Source organism: Lineus longissimus, chromosome 3 (genome assembly GCF_910592395.1).
Source record: "Lineus longissimus chromosome 3, tnLinLong1.2, whole genome shotgun sequence".
Lineage (NCBI taxonomy): Eukaryota > Metazoa > Nemertea > Pilidiophora > Heteronemertea > Lineidae > Lineus > Lineus longissimus.
Window position 1 is genome coordinate 3,864,749 of NC_088310.1, and position 27,907 is coordinate 3,892,655.

Here is a 27,907-nt window from a genome sequence, read left to right on the forward strand (position 1 = left end):
AAGCCATGTACCAAAAGCCCTGTACATGTACTACTCATGTGCGAGCTTGACTGTGAAGCACTATTTGTGTCTCCTATCAAATATAACATGGTCGGTAGACCTAAATTCATTTAGAGAAAATGGCTAATGCTCCAAAATATCCAGTTCTTTCATGTGTACTGATGGGTCTGCTCAAATTGTCATTCTATCAATTTGCTGGTGAGAATCCATACTAAGTAACACTCGCATATCTCAGGCGAATGACTTTGACCCCGTCGAGGCATTGGCCAATCAGAAGTTCTATACTCAATCATGGCCATTGCTATCAGCACCAAACAAGTATGACAGGCGTCTTTTGATTGGCCAGTGCCTCGTCAGAAGTCCCAGATTCCCGTTCGGGGAAAGTGCTGAAAGAAGGAGAACGATAGCTCCATGACAGCTTCAAATGTTCTTAAATCTCCAATGAAGAAAGAAGACTGTGATTAAGAAACAAAAATAACTCCGCATTCCGTTTATGGTAGACGATTTATTTTTGACTGTACAAACAATAGACACAATATAGAGGCACTATATTTGGCAAGATAACATTTATGAATACTTTCACCCGTATATACAAAAAGTTCCGAATCTGAATAGATCGGTTCATAAATCCCATCAGCTCAGAACAAAGTAGCTGATCGAAATTTTATCAAGTTTTCCTAAAAAAGGCAGCCAATGACCATTTACACGAAAAAGACAGGTCGGGTTGCATTACAACCACGAGTCGCACTAAGTTCTGTTGTGAAAAGTGACAACCAATTTTAGACGATCTGACCATGAACTGCCCTGTGAAGAAGCTCAGCGTTGAATGGTCGAAAACAAGATGAAAGGGCCGGATAGGAAATTCATCAGTTTGGCCAATTTCGTGTAAACGATATCCTCCGACAAAATGATGTTGATCAGCCCCTGCACCCCTTAGCTGGTAAGCTCAACATATCTGGTACGTTTTTTAAACCTTCAGAAAATGGAGAGATGATGGTATTGATTAGAACGTTTTTGACTGCTCTCATGTTATCCCAAAACTGTTCAAGTGTTTTGAACGGGTATAAAGCGATATATTACCAACCATACTCGATACCCATCTTTCCCCCCCCCCCCCCCCCCCCCGCCCCGCCCCACACACACACCACGATCCTGCAACAAAGTGATATGCAACTGTTAGCTTCAGTGTATTCTGTCACCGTGAATCGAGTTAATATGTTACAAATTATTACAAAATGAAAAAAAACTTAAGACCCAACCAGTCCGTAAGGTCTGTCTGCACAGAAGCAATTCATGAGACGTATACAGCACAATGGTATTTCAATCGCATTGCCTACAAAGAAAGGCATTGTGAATAAAACGTGGCGTGAATATCTAATGTGGAGGTATGCCTTTCTGTATCTAATTGATAGTTGAAGTTCATCACATTTGACGTTTCAAAACAAGCATTTGCTTCAGTTGACTGTCAACAGAGATACATGCAGAACACGTATTCTTGCAACTGACTAAAAATACAAGTGTAAAATGACAGCTGGGGCCGAGATTTGACAAGTTAGTTGCAAAGTCGACGTCATTTCGGCGTGATTTAGACCCGAGATAGTTCGGCCTAGATTATCAATATGGTATGCGTGAACGAACCCGGACTTTGCAACGTACTTGGAACTCGTAACAGTTTTAATAACTGCCTAATGACACGAGTGATGCCAAATGACGGACGAATTCTAATGTGTCCCAGATGGCGAAATCCCACCGAATAAGACAGCCTGAGATTGAGAAAAATCTCTGCTTGCAGCAAGCTACAGGGTAACAATACTGCCACCCCAATTACTGTTTTAATCACTCACAGCATGAATTAGCAAGACCTGTATTGATTACCCTATTAGTCGGGTGCATTGCACTGGAATGATAGTCCATCATACAATGATAACTTCTTTAAAATAGCACCTTTCCTTGCACCATGGGTGATTCTCCGGACCATTATGGTCAATAACTTTACAGGCTTCATCGGCCACTGAGTTACTGCATCCTTACACCAAATGAACACCATTAATTAATACAATTCTACCTAATTGTTCTGGGGTGATGCAAACAGCGTTATAGTAATTGTGCAGATCACACCCCAATTACGCTATCCGCATGAGGCTAATCAGTCTATTAGAATTCCATTAGAAAAATGTTGTCACTAACTGTAAGAACAAGGAAGAAAAAGAAGCTTGCTGGGTCGGACAAAGCGTTTCCTTCAGATGCATGAGCGGCGATCAAATTGGCCCGAGTCGCTAGGATATTAACCAATAAAGGATATCCACTGGAACAAATAATCGCAAAAAGATAGCAGGGATCTATGGAACATTCAGGCGTTACGTCACCCGGGTCGTTAAGACACCAATGGACATCTGGTAAAAGATGGCGTAAGCGCCAAGGGAATCGCAGTATTGCACATTGTCCTGAATACATACCGGTACCCATAGGTATCAACATTACGTCCCGCCTTTTAGTGGTAACATTAAAGTTCGCTTCTAAACATTGAAAAAGACTGCTGCTGGCTATTTATGGAATGATATGCGTTCACTGTTACTCTTCCTCATGCTTACAATGATGATTCCTTATACAATATTTGAAAAACGCATTTTGGCATTACTTACATAGAGGGTCAGTTTCATATGTGTCATTCGTTAATGGTACCATTGGCAATAAGTAAGGATGCTCTATAATTTGTACTTTGACTTGTTATCAAGCGCCGCGTAAACGAGCGATCGGAGTTTTTCGCTGCTGCCCGTCCGACGGGCACTTTTACACTTTAATGAAACAGGCCATTGATATCCACGATGGCGCTCTCTGAGCCAGATAAATACACTCAGGTCAAGATGCTTCATTCGACCGATGAAACAGCCGGAGCCTCAACCAGCACCAGTTAATGCCTCAACGCCTCCACAGTCCTCTCCCCACACTGACTTGATATGTTAATTGCACCAATCCCGTTGGGATAAGTCTTCACAGACATCAACTGTCCAACTGTAAAGTCACGATATCTTTATGGTGGTCTCCTAATGTCGTGTCAGTTATACACTCTCGCATTTTGATCTGGTGTTCCTGGGCTTTGGCCCTCAGTGTGGCGATGCTTTCTGATTTCAAGTCACTCTTTTCCTTCGTTGGGCTATCTTTGTCACAGTCTGAATCCTCTTGGCTCAACTTTTCTGAGGCTTCCTGCGATTTCCTATGCATTCCTGGAAGGTAAATAGAAAAACTTATTACATGTATATACTGAAATTTACTCTCAAATCACATCATAACGGCCCTACTTGTTTAGGTTACCTAATCGTTGCCTGAGTCTATGGTAGCGCAGACAGCGCTAAAATGGACCTCGTTACCTCAAATCTGAAGCAGTCTGGCCCCAAAAAGATGTTTAAATATCAGAAATATGTGCGTAATATATAGCTCATCACAGGCAGACAGCTATACCAACGGTTTGACGAGAACCATGGAGTGCCAACAGCAACAAGAAAGCCTCAGCCACCAGGGATTCACGTGACAATACGGCGTGCCGAGCAAGCAATAATTAACCACCGAACAGTAACATATAATGAGAGTACTTTGTTACAGAATAGTTACTTACCCAGCAACCACGGGGCGCTCTCCTTTTCATCGTCATCTGATTTTAGTATGGTCTCGGGTAAAGGCAGGGAATGCCTGACCATGGCACCGTACAGACCGTATTCAGCCATGATGCTGCTCTTGCCCCATTTCTTCTCTGTCTTCCTCCACTTGGCACGGCGGTTTTGAAACCAGACCTAAAACAACAAAAAAGCTTGCGGTCAGATCTTTTAACTGATTGTAAAATATAGGGTAGATTCCATAAAGCTGCCTTTGTCTGGTCAGGATTTAGCTAGCGACTGCTTTTTCCTGAAATGTGAGAAAATGAAACTTTTGGTCGGATGAGATTATTTTTCAGCAACGCCGATATTTCTTTTAATGTTTGCACCTTTGGCTTTGATGGGCACTGTATTCTGCTTTCAAAGGCATCTTATGACAAATGAATGTAAACAGATTGGCTTGGCCAATGTAGCCAAGAATACATGTAGGTTATTTGAGTTACGAGATCTATTTTACTAGGATTCTTGACTGACCAACTTGATTGTGATTTCGGTATGTGTAGTGAAGAACACCATAAAACATCGCACGAATCCGACCAAGAATCTATTTTGGCTTAGGCCGGTTTACATATAATTCACGTTGTCATAGTTCATGTGTCACATGTCATTTTCAACGAGAATGTTCGTTAGCTGACTTAGGCTTGAAAGCATGATATGAATTACATGAGAGTGAAAAGTGACAGTGTGAATCCTATGTGGCCTGCTCTTTGGAAATGACTTGTTCGTTCTGCAAGTGAAAACGTAAACTCTGTGCAAACCCAGCCTTTTTAACGTTTTTTAACAATGCGTGGAAGTTTTTGTTTTATGTGACATCACACAAAGAACGTACCGCTATGTCCTTAAGATACAGAAGACGCTGAAGTAAGGCGATATCGTTCGTTGTTCATTTTGCAAATATGAATGCATATTGTACGCATATTTCTGTCAATCGTAGTGGTATCACTGTCATATCATATCACAGAAACGGAAAGTTATGAAATATTATCTCCTTATGGATATGACAACATCCAGAATCGCGCGGCAATCGATTTTTAAAATCGGATATGTTTCGCTGTTATCATTTTTGATCGGCGTACATGTAATAGGAGGATGGAAATATTAGTGCTAGGATGACACTGTATTATGATGTATCTCGTATCATAGCGATGCTGCGGCAGGTGCCTTTTTGTCAATTGCGTTCTCTGACACCATGACCTGGAGGAAAAAACTGGCGACAGGATCTCGGGTGGATGTTGCAGCGGCGAATTGGTGATGCTATACATCGAAAGGCGAGAAGACTGCGTACGCTAACACAACCTAAAGGACGTAACCTGAGTTGAGAAAAAGCGTGTGTATTCCATTGTTTTACTGTGTTGTCGGAACAAGTTGGGGTGGAGCACAAAGAAGCTGTTACTGATTTGGTTACTTTGTGCTACTTGCTCTTAATGTTTTTTGGCCTTCCTCATTGATGCCATTGAAAACTGTGCCGTTACAATCGACTTAATATAACAGTAGAAAAGGGGAATGCAGCAAAGCGGCAACATAGCGGAAAAGGTTCGATAACATAGGCATAAAAAGGAAGAGAGCTGCGCAATGTGATACAGAATAAAGATAAAAGTTTGCAAACATGGCCACAAAGTGCGCATTAGAAAATAGTTGGTCAGGCGGGAGAGCCAAAAAGTTACACCATGAAATAGATCAAGGCAGCTGAGAGAATGGACCAGATTGAGCCAGGAGACGAATATCATTAGTAAAAACCGCTTGATATATCAGTGGGAACGGTAAATGGTCACTAAAATGCTTGGTGCGTCAGCAGAATTGAAGGTGACCAACTGAGTGGAACTTACGTATACTCTAAGGATCTTCATCCCTTAGCGTCTTACACACACAAAGTTACTTTATCATATACCAATGCGTAGTGAGAACTAGAAATCTGAGACGGTCATCCTTGTGATATGTTAGCTATTGGCAAAAGGATGCGGTGTCACTACGAAAAAAATGGTCAGAGCCTCTGAAGGTCGACACTGTAATCGATACGTTATTGACCGTTAGGGTCTTCTGGGGATAAACAGACGTCCTAAGAAGGCAAAAGAAAGCAAGTGCTGCTGTTGTACATGCTCTGACCATTTCCAACATAAAAACATTACAACTGCAATTGTTTAATTTCAATAACTTGTGATGACTAGTTGTCAACGAATAACATTTATGTAAATGCAGAAACTTCTATCTTGTCCCAGAGCTTCAGCAGATAATTACTGGTATGACAATAAACAGCAGGAGACTGTCTCGTAAGGCTGAGATTGACTCAGCACAAGACCCATGTTTAAATTGGCCCGTATGTATGACTGGCGTTACTGGCGAACGTTTTCTTGGTGGGAAAGTTGTAGGGCGAGGTAATAAGGTGTAACTCGTATGCTAGGTGCGCGCTGGCGGGTAGAATATAGATACAGCTAAGGTCGAACTGAAGTAAAATGCTAGTTAACATTACCAATTGAAGATAGGGAGAAGAATTATGTGATAATGGGCAAGTAATGGAAGCGAATGAGACTAATTGGTCGTCTTGATGTCGCAAACCTGAAGGGTTGAGAGATGTAAACAATGATTCGCAGAAATATTATTTCTATTCCTTTGGATTGTTGGTGGCTATCTCTCCGATCTAATATTTCTCGCATACCGGGGTATCGGGTTCGAATAGACAAAACATTGGAAGTGCTCTTAAATAAATTTAGACGAGGGTTGGGTGCACCAGGCTTCACTCACTGACGATGACATCAGTTTTGGCCATTTCATTCAGAATGCTCTTGTAAAACTTTAAAGTGAAACGCCGACCTATTTTGATAATAAGACTTAGATTTCTATGGGTGTAGCAACGCGCCGAACCTTTGAAATATTTCACATTCTTGTTAGATTTACGAAGATTTGTACCTTGTCACAGTAGCCGTATCTATGTGGCTATATCCGCTACACCATGACAACTGCTGCGAAATGCATTATGGGATTAGTATAACATGGCCGCCGAGGACTATCACGTGTTTTTGGCTGATTAGAAGCAGATTTTTAAAGATGAACCCCCCTATAATGAAGGAGACGAGTATATACTTGAGGCTGACAGTACAGCTAGCCAGTTTCCATCCCTGGTGTTTCAATGTTGAATCTTTTTAATTCGCGTGGTACATTTATGACAATGCACTTGACGTAAATGCTACAACAAGTGTAAATCATCCAAGTGCATGGGAATGCGGCTATTGGGTAGTAAAATTGTGCACTCAGCCGATATGATTGTTCCTTTAAACTAACTAAAGCTTGGTTGGACAGATGAAAGTCCGTCAATACTTAATCAAGTTCAAAGCTGAAATAGCTTCCAATTACAAAAAGGTTGATTATAGAAATCAACTTTAAGTTAAAGGCCAGGGCTGGGGATATTTTGCTTAGAAAGTGCTTCTAACATTGCCAGAGCAAAAACATCACAATTTACATTGTTTACAATATTGTGACACATAGTCAGGACAGGTTTCGTCGACAGTGTCACCTGTAACCCGACAGACAACTCGCTTAAAAAACCTCAATCGGATGCAGGTGACTCAGTAAGTTTCGATGGACAAGGTAACAAATCCATCCGGATACAGTGGATCCCTCGTATAAACAACCAAACCGCGCAAGACAGTCTTCCAATTACCGCAAAACAGGTAAATCCGAAATTTATTTTTCTTGGGACATCTTAGTTGCTACACCAGGAACAATTTTGTTCCAATTTCTCGGATGATGCTGGTTTTGTTGGTAAACATGTGTTCCCTAATTGGCATGGTTTAGTCAATTTATTTCTTATCCGATATGCGCATGCGATAGTGGTATCCGAATACATGCGTCTTCCGCTGAAGCCGCATGTTCAGATTCCGAAATGATGTTACATTGATTTGATAATATTTAGCGAAAGAAAACCATCTCAGCAATGCCATTCGAACTCCGAATTAAAGGAGATCCATCAAGAAATGATCATGAAAAAGAGGTTTGAACGACCTGGTCGTCCTAGGCGGTATAAGCTTGGGACTGGGTGTAGCGGATTGGGGGTTTTGAGCAACTCCTAACATTATTCATGATTTACATTTTATGTCACGATCCCTATTGTAAAGACACTGCAATGCGTTGTCTAACTGCCATGAACAGACTCCTGTCGTGCAAATATTTGATCATCATTGAGTCAACCAGTGAGAGGAGCAGAGAAAAAATGGTTAAATCATTTAAGACCAATTTGCCTTATAATCACTAAGGGCCAAATTCATAAAGGGCGTTTAGCTTAAAACAGCGTTTAACTACTGAATAGACAGATTCTGGCCCTTCATGCAAATCTTCACAGAATATGAATAGGCCCTGAAACTGATAGGAGAGAAGTTGTACATGTCTAACCCTTAAACGCCTTTTATGAATTTGGGCCTAAATGTTTAGATCAGTGCCTATACGATACTTAGGCATTTTTCTCCCCAACGTACACGCCAGGGCATGGGGATACAATCCTATGAATTATCTGATGAAGTCCATTCATACCGAACTTTTCCTGACCCATGTCACACGGTGCAAATTACTTGAAGTGGACTACCAACTGGGAGGTGGATTGTATCTTCCTAAAAGACTTCTGTCATGTCTATAGTGAGAATCTCGTTATTGGCCGGTTAAATATATCAAACTTTATATCCCGGTGTGGTAAAAACATTGATTTTGACTATATACCATTCTTCTGGCTTATAATAGTCATATTGTGGTGGCCTGGACGTACTCCAATGTACTGAGGACAGCATAGCGACGTCTACCAAAAACCACCATTCTTAAGAAATAAATGGAAAGAGAATAATATAGTACTGAATACAGATAATATTTACACCACTCACAGCACGGGGTATACCAACGTGGCCCGAAAGGTTCTACGGGTGCAAAATAGTATTTCCAAGCGCGATATTTTTTTTCCTTCACCAGACGAGCGTCCGAGTCGGGAATGGTGGACAATATTTTGTTACTACATACATATGAGCCGATATTATAAGAACGCATTCCTACATGTACCATGGCATATTTACTTCGCATTAATTTGCATGTAGGGACGCTGCCGTGTCGCAGGGGGGTCGGGATGCTGGAGAGGGAGCCGCGTACGTAACATGGCCACGAACATAGCATATCTTCAGGGAAAGCAATTGAAACGTTTTTGGGTATACTTTCATAATGATTACACGCACAACACTACAGTGTCCGATAAGTAGTCAAGATACGCGATCGGAAGGTACTAGACGACCCCAAATTTGATTGGAACAATGTCCAAACTAAAGACTGTTACTCTAAATAAATCTTGCTAGTAAGCAAGCTATGTCCCACCCAGGCGAACAACACTACCATATAATCTTCTTTTCTTTCATAGAGGAGGAGTTAGTCTTAATAGCCACTCTATATCAAAGGCGGGGCAGGAATTAATCACTAACAAACGTTTTGGTGATAGCGTTTCTTGAGATATTGTCCTCGCGCATACTGGTGCCTTATCGCAGGGTGCGTTCATGACAATGCCCACCACTCACCCTGTCACCCCACTCAATACCGCATGCATATGTTATTGTGGCGGAATGATAACATTCTGGGCGAGATTGTTAAGCGGGATACTCCATTCTCGGTGTCCCTCTCGTCTAGCAAAGTCCGGCACCCTACCATGAAACAGAAGGAAAGGGAGAAACACACTACCCGGGGTGGGGAATTAGGAGAATTAGGTCTTAATTATATCTACCCTGCCCAAAAGGTCTTAAACAATCTCCCTCAAACCCGACTCCATGCAGTACACTTTTCAAATGTTCCTTTCTGTTTTGCTGTGGCTTTTCATATATTGTATCAATGTTTAGAGTTAGAAGCTAATTTGCGTTCGTTCCGCCCATTGACACGATTCTAACAACCGTTCGTACGCCGTGACCCCAGAAACCACAAAAGACCCAAGTCTTCATTTTGTTCCCCAACAAAGTGTCTGATATTCGACAAGCATGAATCGGGCTACTAAAGTGACACAGTATCAATAGAATTTAATATGACTGTTTAAAAATATTCATCACTTGATAGAATAATTGGTAGTACGTTCGCATCGTTTAGTCTGTCACTTTTGCAATGTTGTTAATCATTTTGCTTATAGGAGGCTAGAGAAGTCATTGCCGATTTTGCAACTCTAATGGAAGACGGAATACGAAGACTGAAGGTTGTGTGATAAAATATACTATTCTGACAAACAAATTAAAAGTCTTCAGTGACTCTTGCTAGCGGAATAAGATTTCCAAGTGCTCTGTTAAAATGTATAGGACGAGCGTTCTTGAGGGCCTATTTCAAACTATTCTAAGTTTTCTAATTAACACTGAGCAATCTTTTGAAATAATCTGTCAACACAGTTATGATAAGCAGTGTTCGTGATTTAATTCAGAATGATGTTAACAGGTTATGTTAGTAGCTTTATTTTGCGAGAAGATGACTTCCAAGGACGTTTGAAGAAGAAAAGATATTTCATACTCAGGATTAAAACGACGAATGTCACATCCACCCAGGCCTGGTTGTGATATTGGCATAACAATTAACCTAGAGTATAAAGGGACAGCTAACAAACCATTTCCGAGAGAAGCAAATATCTCGTTAGCGGGTGCCATCACACCGCCGCACTCGCGTTACGCTGTCACTTTGTACCCGTAACGAAACTAATAAGGGAGAACATCTCCGATGAAATCCAACCCTTGTCGCTCACGGACACGATACGTACGCCAGTTTCATCGGAGCCGCATCCAAATTGACTCATTTCAGCAAATAAGCATAGCGCGGGGCTAATATTGCCTGACCCTCCTCCTAATGCTACTTGATTCTGTCATTACTGGTCTTTTTTCTCTGTTGTTGCCCGAACAAAGCAAGGGTCTTTGTCAGCCAACGTTTGCAGTTATATTAAAGAAAAGATGATGCAAACAAAGACCCAGGTCATTATCTTGATATGATTGAGCTATTTAAGTGTTTTCGTAATGAGCGTATCGCCTTTGATAAGGCGGTGACACGAGGTGTCCTCTTCTTCTGACCCCTTCAAACATTGTAACAAACCTTAATCAACGGTTTGTAACATTAGATTCACAGTTATGAAACAATTTCCTCATTCAATTCATCGTTGGTGTATATGAGAAATGATATGTGAGAACTGTATTCATGAAGATTAAGTGATCATTAAAGTGATGTTTGGTCGTCTTAAGTAACATGGCCGTGTCAATGCTATAATGGTCGGAGTGGGCGTGGAAGGGTAGGGCACAAATCGCCCGTCTGGCTCAGGCCATAAGATCGAGTCCTCAACTTAAGATCAGTTACCGTCTCATCTTTCATTAAACAATTATCACCTGATGATCGGGCGAAGATTCTTTAAATAATTAATCTAATTATTACATTGTGTCTTTCTCTAGGTGTCCTTTAGGTCTTTTATTGCATTATGGTCACGCCATATGGTCAGCACAATTATTCTAGCAAGAAACACGGAACAATTACGATATTGAGACGATCGATTGTCCTATATGCTGATCGATACCTGAATTCATCAATGCAATACTTTTGTGCGATTGACTGTGTACTATTGATAACTATCTTCCTCCCTTTTCGACTAGTACTTTACTAGTTCGAATCACAGTGACAAGAAAAAGTATTTCAATTCCAAGTCGATGTCCTTTCGCATCTGATGGGACCAACTTAAAAAGTAATAGTTAAAGTGAATCTTTATTCCTCTTTTGGTGTATTAATTTTGGATTATCATTCGCTTTACTCTCACCGTAGAAGAGGATGAATCACATACATTAATATCCTGTAACTCCTATAGTTTATGTACCATTTGAATTGCAATGTACATGTATGATGTCAGCTCAGAATGGGACGAGAATGCGGCCATACTGGCTGTATATTAAATTGTGTTCTATGTGTAAAAATGTACTTTTTGATCAAGATTCTTGGTGTTAACATTGAACTAATTCTGATATTTGTATTCAGGTAAGTAGACTGCGCTTGCCTTCTCAACCCTGAAATAATAGGCTGGCGGCTGTTGATATTGTTTCAGAGCAAGATATGAGAGGGCGTTGATATTATTGCTAAGGGGAAGCTAATGACTAGGCAATAAAAGTGGATGAATGTCAAGGTAACCTCCAAGAAAATCATCATAATATCACGTATGTCAATCATAACTGATGGGGGTGTATTAACATTTAAGAAAACACAGCTCATCCCATATCATATCTAACGCAAGGATAAATTTTACTGGGGGATAGAGCGTATTGACTTAGAGAGTGTAAGTTAGAGGGTAGTACAGAGTGTATCAATGAAAATGTTCAACTTCTCTCTAACGTTTACAGCTGAAGAGATTTTACAAAGAAGTGAGAGGGCGCGCTGGTTTCATTTTCTGCATGGTTAAGTCATTTTCACACATGTTATCTGAACCGCCATTTGTTCGCTTGGAAATGGTCACCAAGAAATAGTTTTCTGACTGGGTTAGTCAGATATTGTCACTGGGATCCAGCACCAGATTTGCCATTAGTAAACAATACACCGCCAAAGTGTATAATTTTTCTTGATACACCCTGTAGTATACGTTTTGAGGGTATTACCTGAATTCGATCCTCTGGTAAGTCTGTTTTTAGAGATAACACTTCCCGAGCGTAGACATCTGGATAGTGAGCGTCCTTGAATGCGGTTTCTAACTCTTCGAGTTGGTAGCTGGTGAAAATAGTTCTGGAAGTGAAAATAGAGATTTCATGTATTTGGCGAGGATGTTCGTCTAATTTGCAAAAAAAGAAAGCTTTTGAAGGGAAACTCATCGGCCGGAGTCGGAGGTGGGATCTACTCGCTTTCGTTATGAGAGGAATTTTTTTATTTTCGTTTAACTCTCTTTGTGAAAGTCATTTTTAAACAACTAAAAAAATTATTTTCAAGACTCGTATTATAGAAAAATCATGTATTAGAAATACTGAAACTTAGACTCATGCAAGAGACCTCTAAAGGAAAAATACTAAGAAATATACGATTTTTTTTACATTTTCTGAGTGAAAAGTTGACATCAAATTTGATCTCTTCGATGTTATTTCATCTCAAATCCGCAGGCATATTATGATAGCAATTATTTTTTCATACATTGGTACGAAGCTGAAATTTTCTACCAGATACCGTATGTTTTTTAGTAAGGACGTCTGCTTTTCTCCGGTTGAAATAAAGCTTAACACAGAAATAACCGAATTTGTCAGTACTGACAACGAGTGGGTTCTTGTTCCAGATAGTTTTCGAATTTTACAAAAAATGTTAATCAATAGATATACAGCTGATCATGTGATTTGTTTTTCGATGCATACAAATAACATTGCATATAGACAGTCGCATGAAAAGGACCAAGATAAGGTAATTTTCCACATTAGCTTCGATAAGAGCTGAGTGGGGAAGAAGTTGCTCCCCGAATTAGTAATAAGCGGGGAAAAGCTAGTGATTACCACTAATGTTGGGTTAAGTTGCCTTGGTCAATCCTAATGAGCAGGCAGTTGCCCAAACATTTAGGGTGTTGACTAACGAAGCGTTGTGAAGACGAGGCACGGGAACACCAATATAATCACGTATGGGAGCTTGACCAGAAATGGTTGGTAATGACCATAGCCAAGGACTGTCAAGAGCGGATTTTTTATCCTATCTTGATTTTTAACCAATGAAAAACAATTATTGTTGTGAAGAAGCTGCTCCAGAGTTGTGATCATCTCCCTCTGATATGGTATCAGGCTACAAGGCCGCGTAAACAGAGATACATCATAAACGTGACACAGGGGGACTCCAGGCCCACGCGAGACAGCGCCCTGTCTCTCAAATTGGCTTTGTTTGTGCACCTGATTAGGGCTATATCTAGCGTGCACGGGCGACTTAAGGTACCTCTTTCCCCTATCTTCTTATAAAGTTGTTAATTACGTAAATGTGATTAGTATTTATAGGAAAGGCAAATCGCGCACCTGTACCTTAAGACGTTTGCAAACACTCACACGCAATCTGCCAACAAAGTCGAATTCCTGTTATGTGATCACTACAAGCACTTGCTCCATGAATGAACCCTAACCAAGCGGAATGATTAGGAACAATATGACTAACGTTTTAGCATGAGGCTGGCGTATCTTATGAGCATCAAGACAAATCTCTATCATTGAAATTTTATTTTCTAATCAATTTAACACATGTGACAGGAAGAAACATATTCAGCTGAATGACAACGTGCGTTTTTGAGTTTATAAAGTACATGTACCAGTAGGTTATCTATGAACATTGAAATTGGCATGGCTGGTTATTGCACATCTCCACTATGGCGGTCATCTCCAATATGGCAGCGTTGATATCCGTGCGTGCTTGTGTCAAGAACCAACTAAGGCCCTTGTATCAAGTACAATTAAAGACGTCAAGTGACCCCGTGGCAATTCAAAATTCAAGTAATACAATTTATTAAATGATATCTCAACAATTGATAGATGAATTGCACATGTCCTCCATATCATTGAGCTAATATTTACTCATAATACTAATCGGGCCGAATAAACACCAATTTGCCATCGTAAAAATACTGCCATAATTAAATCATACTGGCGAATTAGAGATGATGACCTAATTGAAATGCGTTGATGACAAACAAATGTTCTCCGGGCCGAAACCGTCATTGTTTTGTGTTATGATTTTAAACACGTTCCGCGAGTTGATGCCATTTTGGATTCATCGAGAAACCTGCTCATTTTTCTTTAGAATACATGAAGGAATGTAGACTTGATCGAAGCTGTATTAGTCTGACCTTATCAGATAGTGCTGTCAGTGGTATAACGAGGACTGTCTCACAAGGTCCTGTGAAATCACGGCTTCCTGAAAAGTACATTTGCTTTGTTGAACATGCGAAAAGCGATTTCTCACGACCAAAAGCCCTCTTTCTTACCGATGGCGTCTTTTCTTTTTCTTTTTACCAGCGCCTCCTGTCGGCAGGAAACCAGTTTTGTCAGGATATGGAGTATCTATATCTGAAAGGATAATATACAACAAATATCAGTCACCATACTAAACTTATGGACACAAACTGCGTTTCGACTTTTGGATAGGTAAAATGTATGAGGTCTGCGTCCTACTACACTCGGCATAGTGTTACATTAAGTGATTGGTCGACACAGTACGTAACCAAAAGCTACGACTGCCGAGTTGAGTTGCAAAAGTTAAAAAACATAATTTTTTGCTGATTTGTTCAATATACAATTTACAGTGAACATGTAATATACATGGTAGTCAGAGAACCCAGTAATGCATAGCAAGGAAAACTGGACGAAGGACTAGTGTTTCCAAAGGGCTTTTCTCCCTTTGAGTAAGTGTATTTTCAAAGAGTTTGTTAAACCAAATTTTCTAGAAGTATGGTTCATATCGGTGGTATATCAGGTCCAATTTCGCACACGCGAAGGTGTCAATTTCCTCTGTACCAACATAGGTGCAACACTCCATCGCACGCCAAATGTTTCCATATTGGTCCTAAGCAACTTGAGGAGACTAATTTGTTCAAGAATGTTCTCATTTTGAACCCGAATTAGGATCATCTTCAGCTCCAGCTATCTCTTTATTGAGAAGGTTTAAATCGTCTCAAGCATCCCCCAATAAAACTAATCAAATATCATCGCCATGCAAATGTAATTGGACACATGCGGCTATAATTACAAACACTTATTTCCCATTGTCTTCTAACTTTAGGATGGGAAGACAATCGCGACGGATCCCCCACGCGGCAAAGGGATGACAGGGGCAGCTGGACAATGGGTGGACACGAAAACCGGATCAGTTGACAAGTTACCCTAACTAAACGATCAGTTGGATTCTGGGGTAAGGTCCTGCCCATCTTCGCGGTGGGCTTCAGTAGTTAACGGCCCTTGACAAGCATTATTAGCTATTTTGATTGAATCTTAAGTGCACAATCGCAACCTCTTTCATCAGATCACACTGCGATAATACGCGGAGTCTTCCCCTAACATATTGCTTGAAAGATACCAATGAAAGAGGTGGTATCCTTTCTTCGTGTCGAATTAAAGATTGACAGACAGGGTTCCGTGGCGCTAATTTAGAAGTCTCCATACCAGCATGGGGTAAGGGTTTCCGCAGCCAGGCCCTGTCACCCGTGTGAAACACTGCAAATTTAGTTTTCTTGTAGTACGACACCTTCTTGGGTAAACTCGCCAATTTGGATCATCTTCCCACAATGGGTGAATCTTCCTGCACGAATGCCTTTCTATTCAGGTCAATTGGCCAACATTATGAGTTGACTGACACTTAAATTAATTAGGATGTGTTAACAACTACTTAGACGTCGGTTATATGGTCAATGGTGGCGTAATTTGAATTTCCCCACCCGAGATGCCTATCGTTGACTGGACAGTAGACAAAGATCACACCACAGGAATTCATGTCAAAACCGCCATGACCGGAAGTAGAATTGGCTTTGTTGCCGCAGCCCCTGATGGGACACCCATGTTTGCTTCCGGTCTATTCACATGTCACCTTTGTTTTTATAATTTATGACGTGAAAACAATGTGAAATCATCTCAAGTCTAAACGAAACGGAAATAAACTCATTAAGTCTTTGAGTGTTGCTTAGAAACTTCAGAATCATCAAATTTATACGATGATCAGAACTAATCTGATTTACTCCCTGTGAAGATTTGATAATGAGAGGGCGAGGTCATGTAATTATTTGAAAAAATCTTTCCAAAGAATAAAAATAAGAGTATCAAAGTGAACCCGAACGGAACTAATATTTCATAACAAAAGTTTCTAAGACGCTTATTTGTCCAATAGTACTTCCGCAAACAAGTGGTCATCAAAACACTACAGCGAAAATATGTACTCCTTGACACTGGGCCAAAAGTAGCTCCAGATTAGTCAAGCTAAGGACTAATTTGGTGCAAATAATTAGCAATTGAGCAAAATGGCTGCGATTTACGTGAAGTGCGCCACCAAATGAATGCATGATAGGAAAACATAGACGACGCCATTTGCATTCTTGGGCAAAGTGGCTGCCATCTTGCTGCTTAAAGTGGCTACCATTCCATCTGAATCAAAAATAGGAAAGTTGTTCATACTCATTGTCTCAGAAGGTACTGAGTGCATACCCTGTCTATTCGTCTCCACGAAATTGACCAAGAATGATGACGAGTTAATGTGACAACGAAGAGACACTTTTGAGAACACTCCAATACTTATTAACTTCTTGAAAGATTGGTTACATTAACTGGAGCATGACTATGTACATGTATATCATTCGGAAAATCATTGAACAAAAAACTAAAAAAGTCATCCCGCTCAATCAGGGTCAACATACACCAGTGTTACTGACAACCCGAACCTTTGATATCAGCCATTTTCATTACACCCCCAAAGCAACCCAGAAATAATATGTTCAGAGACAGCAATATTATGAAAGATTTTAACAGAGTTGGGGGGGGGGAAGCGGTTCTTCTCCACAAGTGATTGCTCGTCTTCGTACTTGCTTATCTTCTCTAAATGAAACAAGTTTCATCAAACCAGCTCATATCGCTCGAGAAGGTTGGTGCATTTGTCATGTCTCTTACATCGTGTCACACGAATGGCCCCAGATCTCCCGGGGTTCGTGGAGACAAGGCGAGCAGGCACATTCAACACCTCTTTTGTCGCCTCTACAGGTGAAAGTACCTCACTCATTAAGAGCAAATTAGGAGAGGTAATTGCCGTGATATAACGCTTAGCGAAATATTCCTGGTTTATGAGCCGTGATGAGCCATTGGGAATGATGATTATCTCTTGGGAAAGACTTAAATAAGTCGCCTTCAGGGGACGTGGGGGTCCTACTTGATTCCTCTATCTATATTAATCTCGCATTGTCTCCATAATCAGTATCGCTTTCGCTCATGTCTTCGGGGACGATTAAGACACAGACAAGGTGTCGGGTTGTTGTTATAGGCAAAATGCATTGAATTCGTGTTACCCTTGATGACCTACAGATAAGTCCAAACGTGTGACGCTCCACGTTATAAACTGTCAAATTTGGTTACAGTTTTGAAGCTTGACGTCTTGGGAATGCTACGAATCCCGACCAAAATTACAGTTTTGGCGTCAAAATCGCCACTAAGAACTGATGGGTGACATTACTCGAGGTCCCTCGGTACAAAATCTATGTTCGCCCAATAATTGTCTATAGAATGGATTAACTGTCGCTATACTCCTGATTCTAACTCTTTCGACCCGATTCATCAAGCTTTGGTCAAATTAGCAATAAATGGCTGTCTCATGCATCAGGAGTTATTTTAAGGCAACTCCAGTATCGACAAAAGTAGAGAAAGGTTAAGGTACTGATACGTGTAAACGACAAGCATTAATAATTAGAGGTGGATTCAGGTAGCGGAACAGTCTAAATTAGATACAAGCAAGGTATTGATATCGACAAATTTGGCGGGATTTTTTACTCTAATTAATACACTAATCGTTTATTTACAAGATGTAAACCAGTCGATTAAGATTGTTTAAGGTTATGATTAGACTCCAATATAGAACGCTTGTCAATACACCTGTATATATAATAAGGTAAACTAGCGTTATTTACGCGTCCTAATCTTAGCCCAGACAAAGCGTGGATGGATTTAGTAACGTCATAAAGCAATATAACGGAAATGCCGAAATCCGTTATTTGGGGACGGAAAATGGAAAATGAGAAAAACGCGGTTATTCAAACCCAGGATAATAATGCCGACTGTGTGCATGATCACTTCTCTTCGCCGGGGACACCCTCCCCCACCAGCCCACGCACGAACGCATCCGCTCACCAACCCTCTTACAAGTCTCCGCTGAGAATGTTAGTAGGAATAATTTATAAATATAATCATCTTGAATAACATAAGACATAAAAAACGTAAGAAACGTAAAAAATACGAAATCCCTAATCACTTCAATTATAACTTGGTTAAGTCCCTGAATACGCTCTCGTTAAACAAATCAATTGTGTAAATTCCCGCACTTTCCTCAACTCACCAGCTGTTCACCCAAAGTTAAACACTCATCAAATAGCATCTTAGATTTATAGAAAAACACCAATTTAATCAATTCATGGGTCATTCCAATGGGTCAATTCAGTGTAAAGTACCTGCTTATCATATTTGCACAACTTATGAAGTAATTAGCCAAATATTTGCCACTTTGACTCTAATTGTTTGCATCAAATAGAATATGTGGACACTCGATACGGATTACATGTTTTGATTGTAATGGGCACATATCAAGGACGCCCTCGAACAGACGTTTACATTACAGTATGCGTGTGGAGGTGATGCTAAGCAGTATAGGAATATTGTTCATATTGATACCATCCTGGACTTATTATGTACAAAAATATTGTCGCATTGACAAAAATATTATAGCATGTATGTCCGATCTCAAAGATGTGTAACTTTGATTTATAGAAACATCAGTTTTACTTTGAATTCCCAGGTGTTTTGGTTTAATGATATGACTACCCGGCCAGAGATGTCTCCTAATTAAATTTCAAGAACATCTTCCCAACCAATGCACGCGTGCCACGATCTCTATCTGCCTACCCCACACGGATCATCCAATTCAACAATAAAATATTTTTCTCAAATTCCCACACAGCCAAATCGTACTTGAGAATGGTTCTTTAGACCAAGCGTCACATTGTTGAATATCAATTAGTGTATTCTTAGCGCCATGACGAAATCTCAATCCTTCCTCATTTATTTCGTTCCAATGGGTATCGCATTACCGTAGGGGTCCCCAGTCAATCCGGCTCATCTACGAAAATATTAGCCAATTAAAGCTAGTACATTCACCGATCGGCCCACCAAGGAGTCCCGTTGCTAACGGTATACTGGTGGCCCTGTTCAGGCAATAACTCAGCCCTTTTGACCCCCTTACTGCAGCTGCAAAGGCTGTGAAACCATATTTTACAAATACAAATTAGTTCGGGGAATATATGATTAGCGAAAGAAGCTTTTATAACAATGCTTTTTGTCGCTGTCGAAGCCAAAGTGACGCTATATCAACCCGGCCAGTTGTTATAAAAACCATCCAACTTAAATGACTGTTTCAGGGTACTAAAACTCAAAAACTGGCCCCTGCAATATGTCATTTGAAACCCGGTTTGCCAGCCGCGGATCTAAGGCCACGTTGTATGGTAGACGTCCGTGGGAATGAAAGACCGGATATATTGTACGATCGCAAACTTAAGTCTATGGCTTTCTCGTTACAAAATCCCTGTTAGACCTAGCTTCCTTCGAACTTTACCCGTTCGGTTAATAAGATAATCAATAAGCACCAATAATCAAATTAACACTATTTTCCTTATTCCATGGCACCGCGCGAATTTTGATTTGTTACGGTCACCGTGTGACTGAATGTCCTCGGACGCGCTAGACTATTGATTACCCCCAGCAACACCCCATGACCACACCAAGCTAAACAATGGACTGTGATTAATAAACTAATTAGCATCCTCCGCCAATATTCTGCAGTTGATTTAATTTGTTATAAACAGAAATTTGCGCTAATAACTATGAGAAAACGGTTTTCCCGGCTAATTTTTCTATGAAATCAATGTTACGCTGTGCCAATGACTGTTATATGGGCGGGAAATGTTTTCCTCCGTTGCGTTAATTATCAATGAAATTAGTCAACAACACTTTTAGTAACTACGCTTAATCTCTAGGCGATTTGGTATCAAAAAACAGCCAACTTCACCGATAAAAGATACACACTTACATGTAGTTATCATTCAATCGGATGTACATTGTAGAATACATATACAATAGTAGTAATGTACTGGGAGTGATACCAAAAATTATGTCTCGAAACAAATGGTTTCGTTGTGGACTTTACATCACTACTTATTTCTCAAAGACTTTATTGCAAGTCAATCATTCGCCGAAAGGCCGAATCCACGACACGTAAGCGCTACTAAATCACGGGGTGACCTATAGGAATTGTATTACGGTCACGTAAGAAGAGCCACAGCAAATGATCTATTCTTTCATAATGACATTTTTTCGTATCATTCAAACCCACCTCCACAACTGTCCCGACATGTGATGAAAACATTTTTAAATTACAGAATAATGCATATTTTCATCCCATAACAAAACTGTGTGTTAATCTTGTCAGTTTTCACCACGAGTAATGGTTCTTCAGGTAATTGTGCCGAAATTTGAATAGAAATGCACTCAGAAACACCTTATAGGAACAGAAGCTTCTATAGCATCGCCAGAATGTCAGATCAATTGATAATTGACCGCGTGAATGGGCCCCACCCAGGGAGGTGACTCCACACTGGGACCTCTAGTGGGCCCTACAAAACCCCGGACAACTCCATCGCGCCCGTGTCATTGTAATCAACACTGGCTTTCAGTCTTAAGATCTCCAATGTAGGAAAACAGTCGGATGGCTGTATATCATCAGATATCGCCAAATATAAATATATTTCGATCTAATAGTTTGTCTGCGGATTGGGACAATCAGTTGTCTGCGACACGAATGTGAGAAAATATCAAAATATCTGATTCATGTGAAAGAAATTATCCAGTCCACTGTTATATGGCATTAATAATCAGAATCAGAAAAAAAATTCGAAGAAAAGTATGGACTCTCCCTACGCCCATCGCGTCATTTTACATTAATCTTGAAGAAAACCATTAGAAAATAGTTTTTATCATTCCGGTTGAATATTCCTAACAGCGGGATCTGAATACCGACCCATTACAATGTTTATACGAAAACACACGTTGGGTACGTCCTGCAGTAAATCAATGTGCTAAAAAAGGCAAAACAAAATTGAGTTTACCCCAAAAGATCTAAAAGTGGATTTTGCACCAGGTCTCCTCTTGTATAATAATTATCATGATAATAATTATCATGATAATAATAATTATATTATCATGACATATGACAACTTTCCTGGAAGACGCCATGAGACAATGCCAGTTGGCGGTATCTAGAATGCTTGGCAAACTCTTGGTCAATTCTGTGCATTGCTCTACGTATGTGATATAAACGTCGATTTCATCAATATAGAATATCTACTTTGGAGCTGACATCCATATTGGCTTCATTTTGTGGTAATTGATCATTACTGGCGGAGGAACTGCACGAAATATGGACGGGGGTAGGGCTAATCTCGAACGGCCTTAGAGCAACACTCAGTCCCATCTGGGAACGGTTGCTTTTATTTGATTTAGGTGCAGGCGCCTCCAGGAATATTCATCAATACTTTCCAGCGAAGTGAAGGTTCATCTTAACCTTATCGAAGTCCTGTGTGCATAAATTGATAATGCACACCTATTTCAACATCATTCCTGGTCATTTGGCATGAAATGAACTTCATATTGTTATATGCAAGTGAAGAAACCGTGTTACTGCTGGCCTTGTTAACAACTTGTGGTTTAAAAGAACTTGACTTCCTCAAGAATATTGCAAAAAGGCACAAAACTTTTAAAAGGTATTCAGTATTTTACGCCCTTTTTCTTTGTTGCAGAATTTCTCGAATATTGTCTAAATTTTTATTAATAGCGGAAGTACAATGTAGTAAGACTGATTTCTCCGGAAAACAAGGTCATCTATCACCCTCAAACACAAATGGGTTCGTGGAAGGTGCACATTTACTATCAAAATCACCGACGAAGCCACAGAAAGCTTTAGAAGCAATAAGTCCCTCAGATATCTGCAACCATGGCGGATTCGATGTCATAAAGTAGTGTATTTTCGCCATGAGAGAAGCAACCCGAGACCAAAGGCAAACAATTCACCACTGCTTATCTAACATACTCATCTAATTCAAACAACTTTATCATCGCTGAGATATGCGGCCAGTATGCAGGATGACAGAAAAAATGCCAACAACGCAACTGGGTCTCTATGTGCAATGTACAAACCTAGGTTTAGACCTGGACCCGTGAATGTTAACTTTGAGATGAAGAAAGGGTGTCCAGATTGTATCTGTGTTTAGGTGTGAGCGAGGAGAGTGTCAGTTATCCGACTAATGCTGATGTAAGCACTGATAGCAACTAGTCAAGCAACGCAAAGCGTTTACTTTTTACAATGATACTTAGTTTGTACGCACACTCTTAGAAATTAGGGACTTTGAGCTTTTAAAAAGTTACTTCGCATAGATGTAACGTTAAATTGATATCATCTTTTCAGTTAGTCTGAGGGAAAGCGGAGTCTAACGGAAATATACTATAGGTAAGCCACGCCTACAAGAATGGTGCAAACATCATGCCACTGCTAGTTGCACAGCGAATACTATTAAAGTACTGTTAGTGTACATGTTTATTATTGCATAGGCTACAACGTATCTTAACTATTCCTGAATTAGCCAGCGACTCCATAAAAGAACAATTCCTGTATTAGCAATCATCATGCGATGTCTCTTTGAAGTCTGAACCTACTCGACCCTCCGTCGCCGATGGAGCTGCTCAGCCTCCGAGAGAGTACGTGATGTACTAGTATCTCTAACGCTCCCATATCAAGGCATGGTCCTTTTAGCACAAGCATCGGGTTACATTTCATTTGTACGAAGGACATTGCTAAGGTTTCGGAGTAATGTACGAGTAGTGCTTCAGTGTACACAAATGTATTGGGGCTGTACAGTGTTGTGACATGGATGTAGATGACTTGACGTATTGGTCAGGGTGACATTGGATTACAAAGGGCATTTCTTGTATTTGGTTCCGAAGCATATCTTAGTGTTCAGGATACAGCGCCAGTACAAGAAATTATGTTGTCGGTAATGTCTTTTTGTAAAATACGCTATCCCCTGCGAATGATGCAGGACTGCTAGTATTTGTTGATAACACCCATTGTAATGAAAAAATATATGGTACGTAGTATTGTGATTTAATGATAAATAACACCATACATGTAACTTATCCTTTATACAAGAAGACGTATGTTTCTTGTCGCCAAATCTCTAACGACTCGAGTAGTTTTCTATTTTACTACTTCTCAGCGAAAAAGTCGTCTTCAAATGTTTGAAAAGAGACAGCTTTAAATTGTGTCTCTATTTAGTTGATGAGTTTATCAAGGGAATTGTCGGTTGACCGATCAAGTGGATTGTAGTTTATTTCCACATCAAGGGCTATCTTGATTTTATGATATTTCAACTCATTGTCTCAGTTGCTAATGGACCAAACGAGACATAGCAATGGTGAGCATATAGCTGTGGTCAGTTCTTGGACGCCAATCCTGCTGAGTTTTATCATGACAGAGAATTCCCATATGGGTTACATAATAGATTGTAAATTGTAAAAACAATAGAAATTATGATAGGAATGTCCATTTTGGTGTATACTTGGAACATTGCTATGTTATTTTTGGGTTAAAGTAGGGTTTATTTTACAATACTGCAAATCGAACGAAGGTTTGTACATCCATATGATGGCAGGTCTGTGGGAACAAATCCTGTGAGGTAGCTAAATGAAAGCATCTGATCGCCAGCCATGTCCGAAATTGCGATTGCTCCTACTTGAGACGGTTAAGATATAAACAGTGCATTGGTTTTATATAAACTTTCAATGAAACGTATGTAATGTCTAATCCTGAAGAATGCATGAAAGTCAGTTTGTGCTAAAATGGGAATGAGGTTTTGAGAGGACACTAGCGTCTCATCTCTCACCAGAGCCGGGGAAAAAGAGGGACTGTTGTGGCATTCTAGATGCCTAGAGATAAGGCATGAGGACCCTTCCAAGGCTTAAACATTGATACTTTGGATGATCCTTGCCATAATTATTAAAGGTTAACACCCCCCTCACAGTGGGTTGCCAGGCCGGACATACTCCTATGTGTGCAGTGATGACCCGACCTCTCAAAACAATTGGCTTAGAGCACCTTATCTGTCTATGACCCTTAATGGCGAGTCTGCCATCTTCACTAATCTTAAAAACCTTACTTAGGTGTTGAGGAGATGTCAATTATCACAATACTGATGGTAAACATGAATAGATTATCGCAAAGTGAATCAATGACTTCGTGATGATTTGTAGCTACTTCATTTGGAGTGTCAGATGGTGAGAGCGCGGCCCGTCGGAAATATTACAAAAAATAAATAATTTTGGCCCAGTCTCCGAATACGCTAATGACAAAATAATACAGCATTTTGGAAAGTATGAATAAGTTCTTTTTCGGGAGTTTTATTTTCACTTTTGGTAAATGTCTGAAGACTTCACGTTTTGCGCAATACATGACTGAACCAAACTTTGAAGAGGAAGTCTATGGACGCTTTTTCCTGATATCATTCTGCAAGAAAGTGTTAAGGGTTATGATAACGGTGTCACCCCTAACATGTTTGTATATACTTTCGTCTAAGGAAAACCGAGATTAAGACCAACACCACACCATGTTCATCTAAACTTGATTATTGAATTAGTCATTCTAAATGCTGGTGATATATGTGTTACAAGGAATTCATTTAATAATGTACATTATTCATGTACCCCAAGTATGCTTTCTTTGCCTTTGTTCCGGAAGTATAAAATCTTGGAGTCATGGAGGCTGTCTCAGTGATAGAGTGAGATCAAAATTAGTTTTCCAATAAATAGTACAAATTTTGTTGAAATTTATAAATCCTAGTGAAATATCGACCTGACACTTCAGTGGTATTTTTGACAAAACAATGAACGGGAGCGGTGGGGACTTTGCAATTTAGGAGCTAGTTTCATTTGGTCGAGTTTACTACATTGTCGACAGTGACATGTTGACTTGACAGACGTCGTGCGCACTTGATATAGTAGTTAGCTGGCTTTGAAATATGAAATCGTTTGAAAAATTATATCAGAATATTGAATATCGTTACTGTGTGTTTGCAAGACAAGACCATTCATGAAACCAACATTATACGCGATGTACGTGCGCAGTTGTTTCGCAAAAAAGACGCAACATTGTTGTTTGCAGTTAACATAAAATTAAAATTGAAGAGTTTTGGCTATATGAAAAGAGACATTGCTTCATCATGTTTAGTTTATTGAGGAGGTGTGAATATCAATATAATTTACCAGGCTACTGAGATTGGACAACCGGAACAATGATAATTTAACGCTAATCATGCGTGTGAGGTGTGAAAACAAATATTTAAACGACGTGTTCTAAATGAAGAAAACATAAATTCCCAAGTTTGGACTAACTCCGAATCACATTGTCTGCTTTGAACATTCGTTTGAAGATTCGTGATACTACAATGAATAATTTTATACATTATTTTCTTTGTCGTTTTACCCTTCCCGGACTGAGGATCTTACTGAAATTCGCAGTCCAATTTCGGGACTGGGAGTTGAGGTCTAATAAAAAATTTGTTACTAGACATGACGAGTGTGTTCGAACGTCTCAACTTTGGCATCATAAGTTTGTTTACTGCTCTACAACTAACGTCTTCACGACTTTAAACACCACATACTGTGCTTGTAAACTGATTAAAGCCAAGATTAGGCCTATAAAGCGCCAGAATTTTGTTAAAACGCAAAAAAAAGATCATTCTGAAGTCCCTTGATTGAATTAGGCATGTCAATGGGCCCTTCTCTTGTCACCTACATTGGTAAATTGAATTCTAATTTGCTTAAATCACCCCGTGCATCCCTTAAGAATACTGTCATAGTCGGGGGTAGACCAAGCGTTGTGAAGTACGTGGTCCGGATTACATGCATAAGTTCAAATGGAAGCATACATATTTCTGAATCATCGATGAACTGTGTGGAGTAGTGAAAACATTTTTGAAATTAAGGTGACTTTCGAAACTCAAAAGCAGTGTTTTATCTACGCAACCATAATAGGAAAAATGTCTGGGCATTTTAGTTCGAGTGAAATATGTAATAAATATTTGTTTTCTAGATGAATGAAATGATTTACTTCAATTTGGCTTCATTTGGTCTATATTTCCCTCCCTAATTTTTACTAATCAAAATATGACCAATTACTTACCCTACACATTTAGGTACACTGAGTTATCACTACACTATACAGCCCTCGACTCGTGATAAAAAGATCATCCATCAGCGCCGTGTGCCAACTCTCGGCGATAAATAATTAATTACAATCAATAAATCAGGTCATTGCAACAAGTCTAATTGATTATTAGATCAATACTTGTTGGCCATTCGTCACGGGGATGATCTGAAGCTTTAAGAGCGGGGACCAGCTTCCGAGTTGCAGTTAAGGCAACCATGGACTCCGGTGACGGTTCAATTTTAACTTTATGTTGAAAGCTTAATTTAAGAAGTACTCACCGGAATTTGGCGTCAGATTGTTCCTTTCTCCCCAGTTTACGTGTTGTCCTATCATGGGCATGGTACCACCTCCAGAATCCCCGATCCTTGAAAAACTTGGCATCAAACTTGGCCTCCATTGATAAGAACTCGCCGTGACGGATGAACAAAAGTTTGACCCAGTGTTATTGGGTACCCCTTGGCCCATGGTCCCGAAACTTTGTAAAGCGTTATAATTTGGCGAAGCAGTGCTCATAGGTACGGACGCTTGGCATTGCGTTTGACCGATTCCTAGAAGTTCTTGGATAGCAAAGGAAGAACGTTGTTGCATTGAGGGTTGCGAGGGGTTGTAAAATCTCTGTTGAGGGCCGAGAAAATTTTGAGCAGGCCCCGGCATTGAGAGAGAAGGTAGAGAGTTCATGACGGAATTCATGGCGAAGTTCTCAAGTGATATGTTCTTAAGGGTTATGAAGAGCACTAAAGATTTCGGTTGTCTGTTCACGATGAATGGATGTCTCCGAGAAAAACACGCCGGCGAAGTTTTCAACAGAATGCGAAGGATGATTCCCGAGCGGCCGAACGACGTAATTGGCTATTGTTTACTACAATGTGACCACCCACCCATGTCATGTGTCAATATAGCGCCCCTGTCAATCAAACATTCGAGAACTGACAGCTCGTACTGGCGCGCTCGTACCGATTGCCAACAAACCAGCGGCTTCGCCACAACCCCTTGCCTTATACGCGCAGAGGCGAGTGCTTCACGCTAATTCCCACCGTTTCCAGTAGAGTAAAGAGGCTCCATCAACACGAATCCTTTTCCTGAGCAGGGATAATTCGAGAGATAATTCGACCTCCTTCTCCTAGGAAGATCATCACGATGACAATGTCCACATCGCTTACCCGCCAATTTTGTCCGAGCAGGATAATTTATGTCCCTAACAAAGAGGGGTAATTAGTAATTATCGAATCGCGTTGAAGTTTGTGTTGGTA

General features: G+C 40.2%; 1 protein-coding gene across 1 annotated transcript; it reads right to left on the reverse strand.

Annotated features, from left to right (window-relative positions):
• Positions 1–1,151: 1,151 nt before the first annotated feature.
• Positions 1,152–27,577, reverse strand: LOC135484930 (homeobox protein ceh-10-like). Its single transcript, XM_064766639.1, has 5 exons — positions 26,936–27,577; positions 14,593–14,674; positions 12,257–12,380; positions 3,614–3,788; positions 1,152–3,224 (listed from the first exon to the last, which is right to left on the reverse strand). The coding sequence occupies exons 1-5, from the start codon at positions 27,345–27,347 to the stop codon at positions 3,001–3,003; spliced, it is 1,017 nt and encodes a 338-aa protein (XP_064622709.1). The 5' UTR covers positions 27,348–27,577; the 3' UTR covers positions 1,152–3,000.
• Between the last annotated feature and the right edge of the window lie 330 nt (positions 27,578–27,907).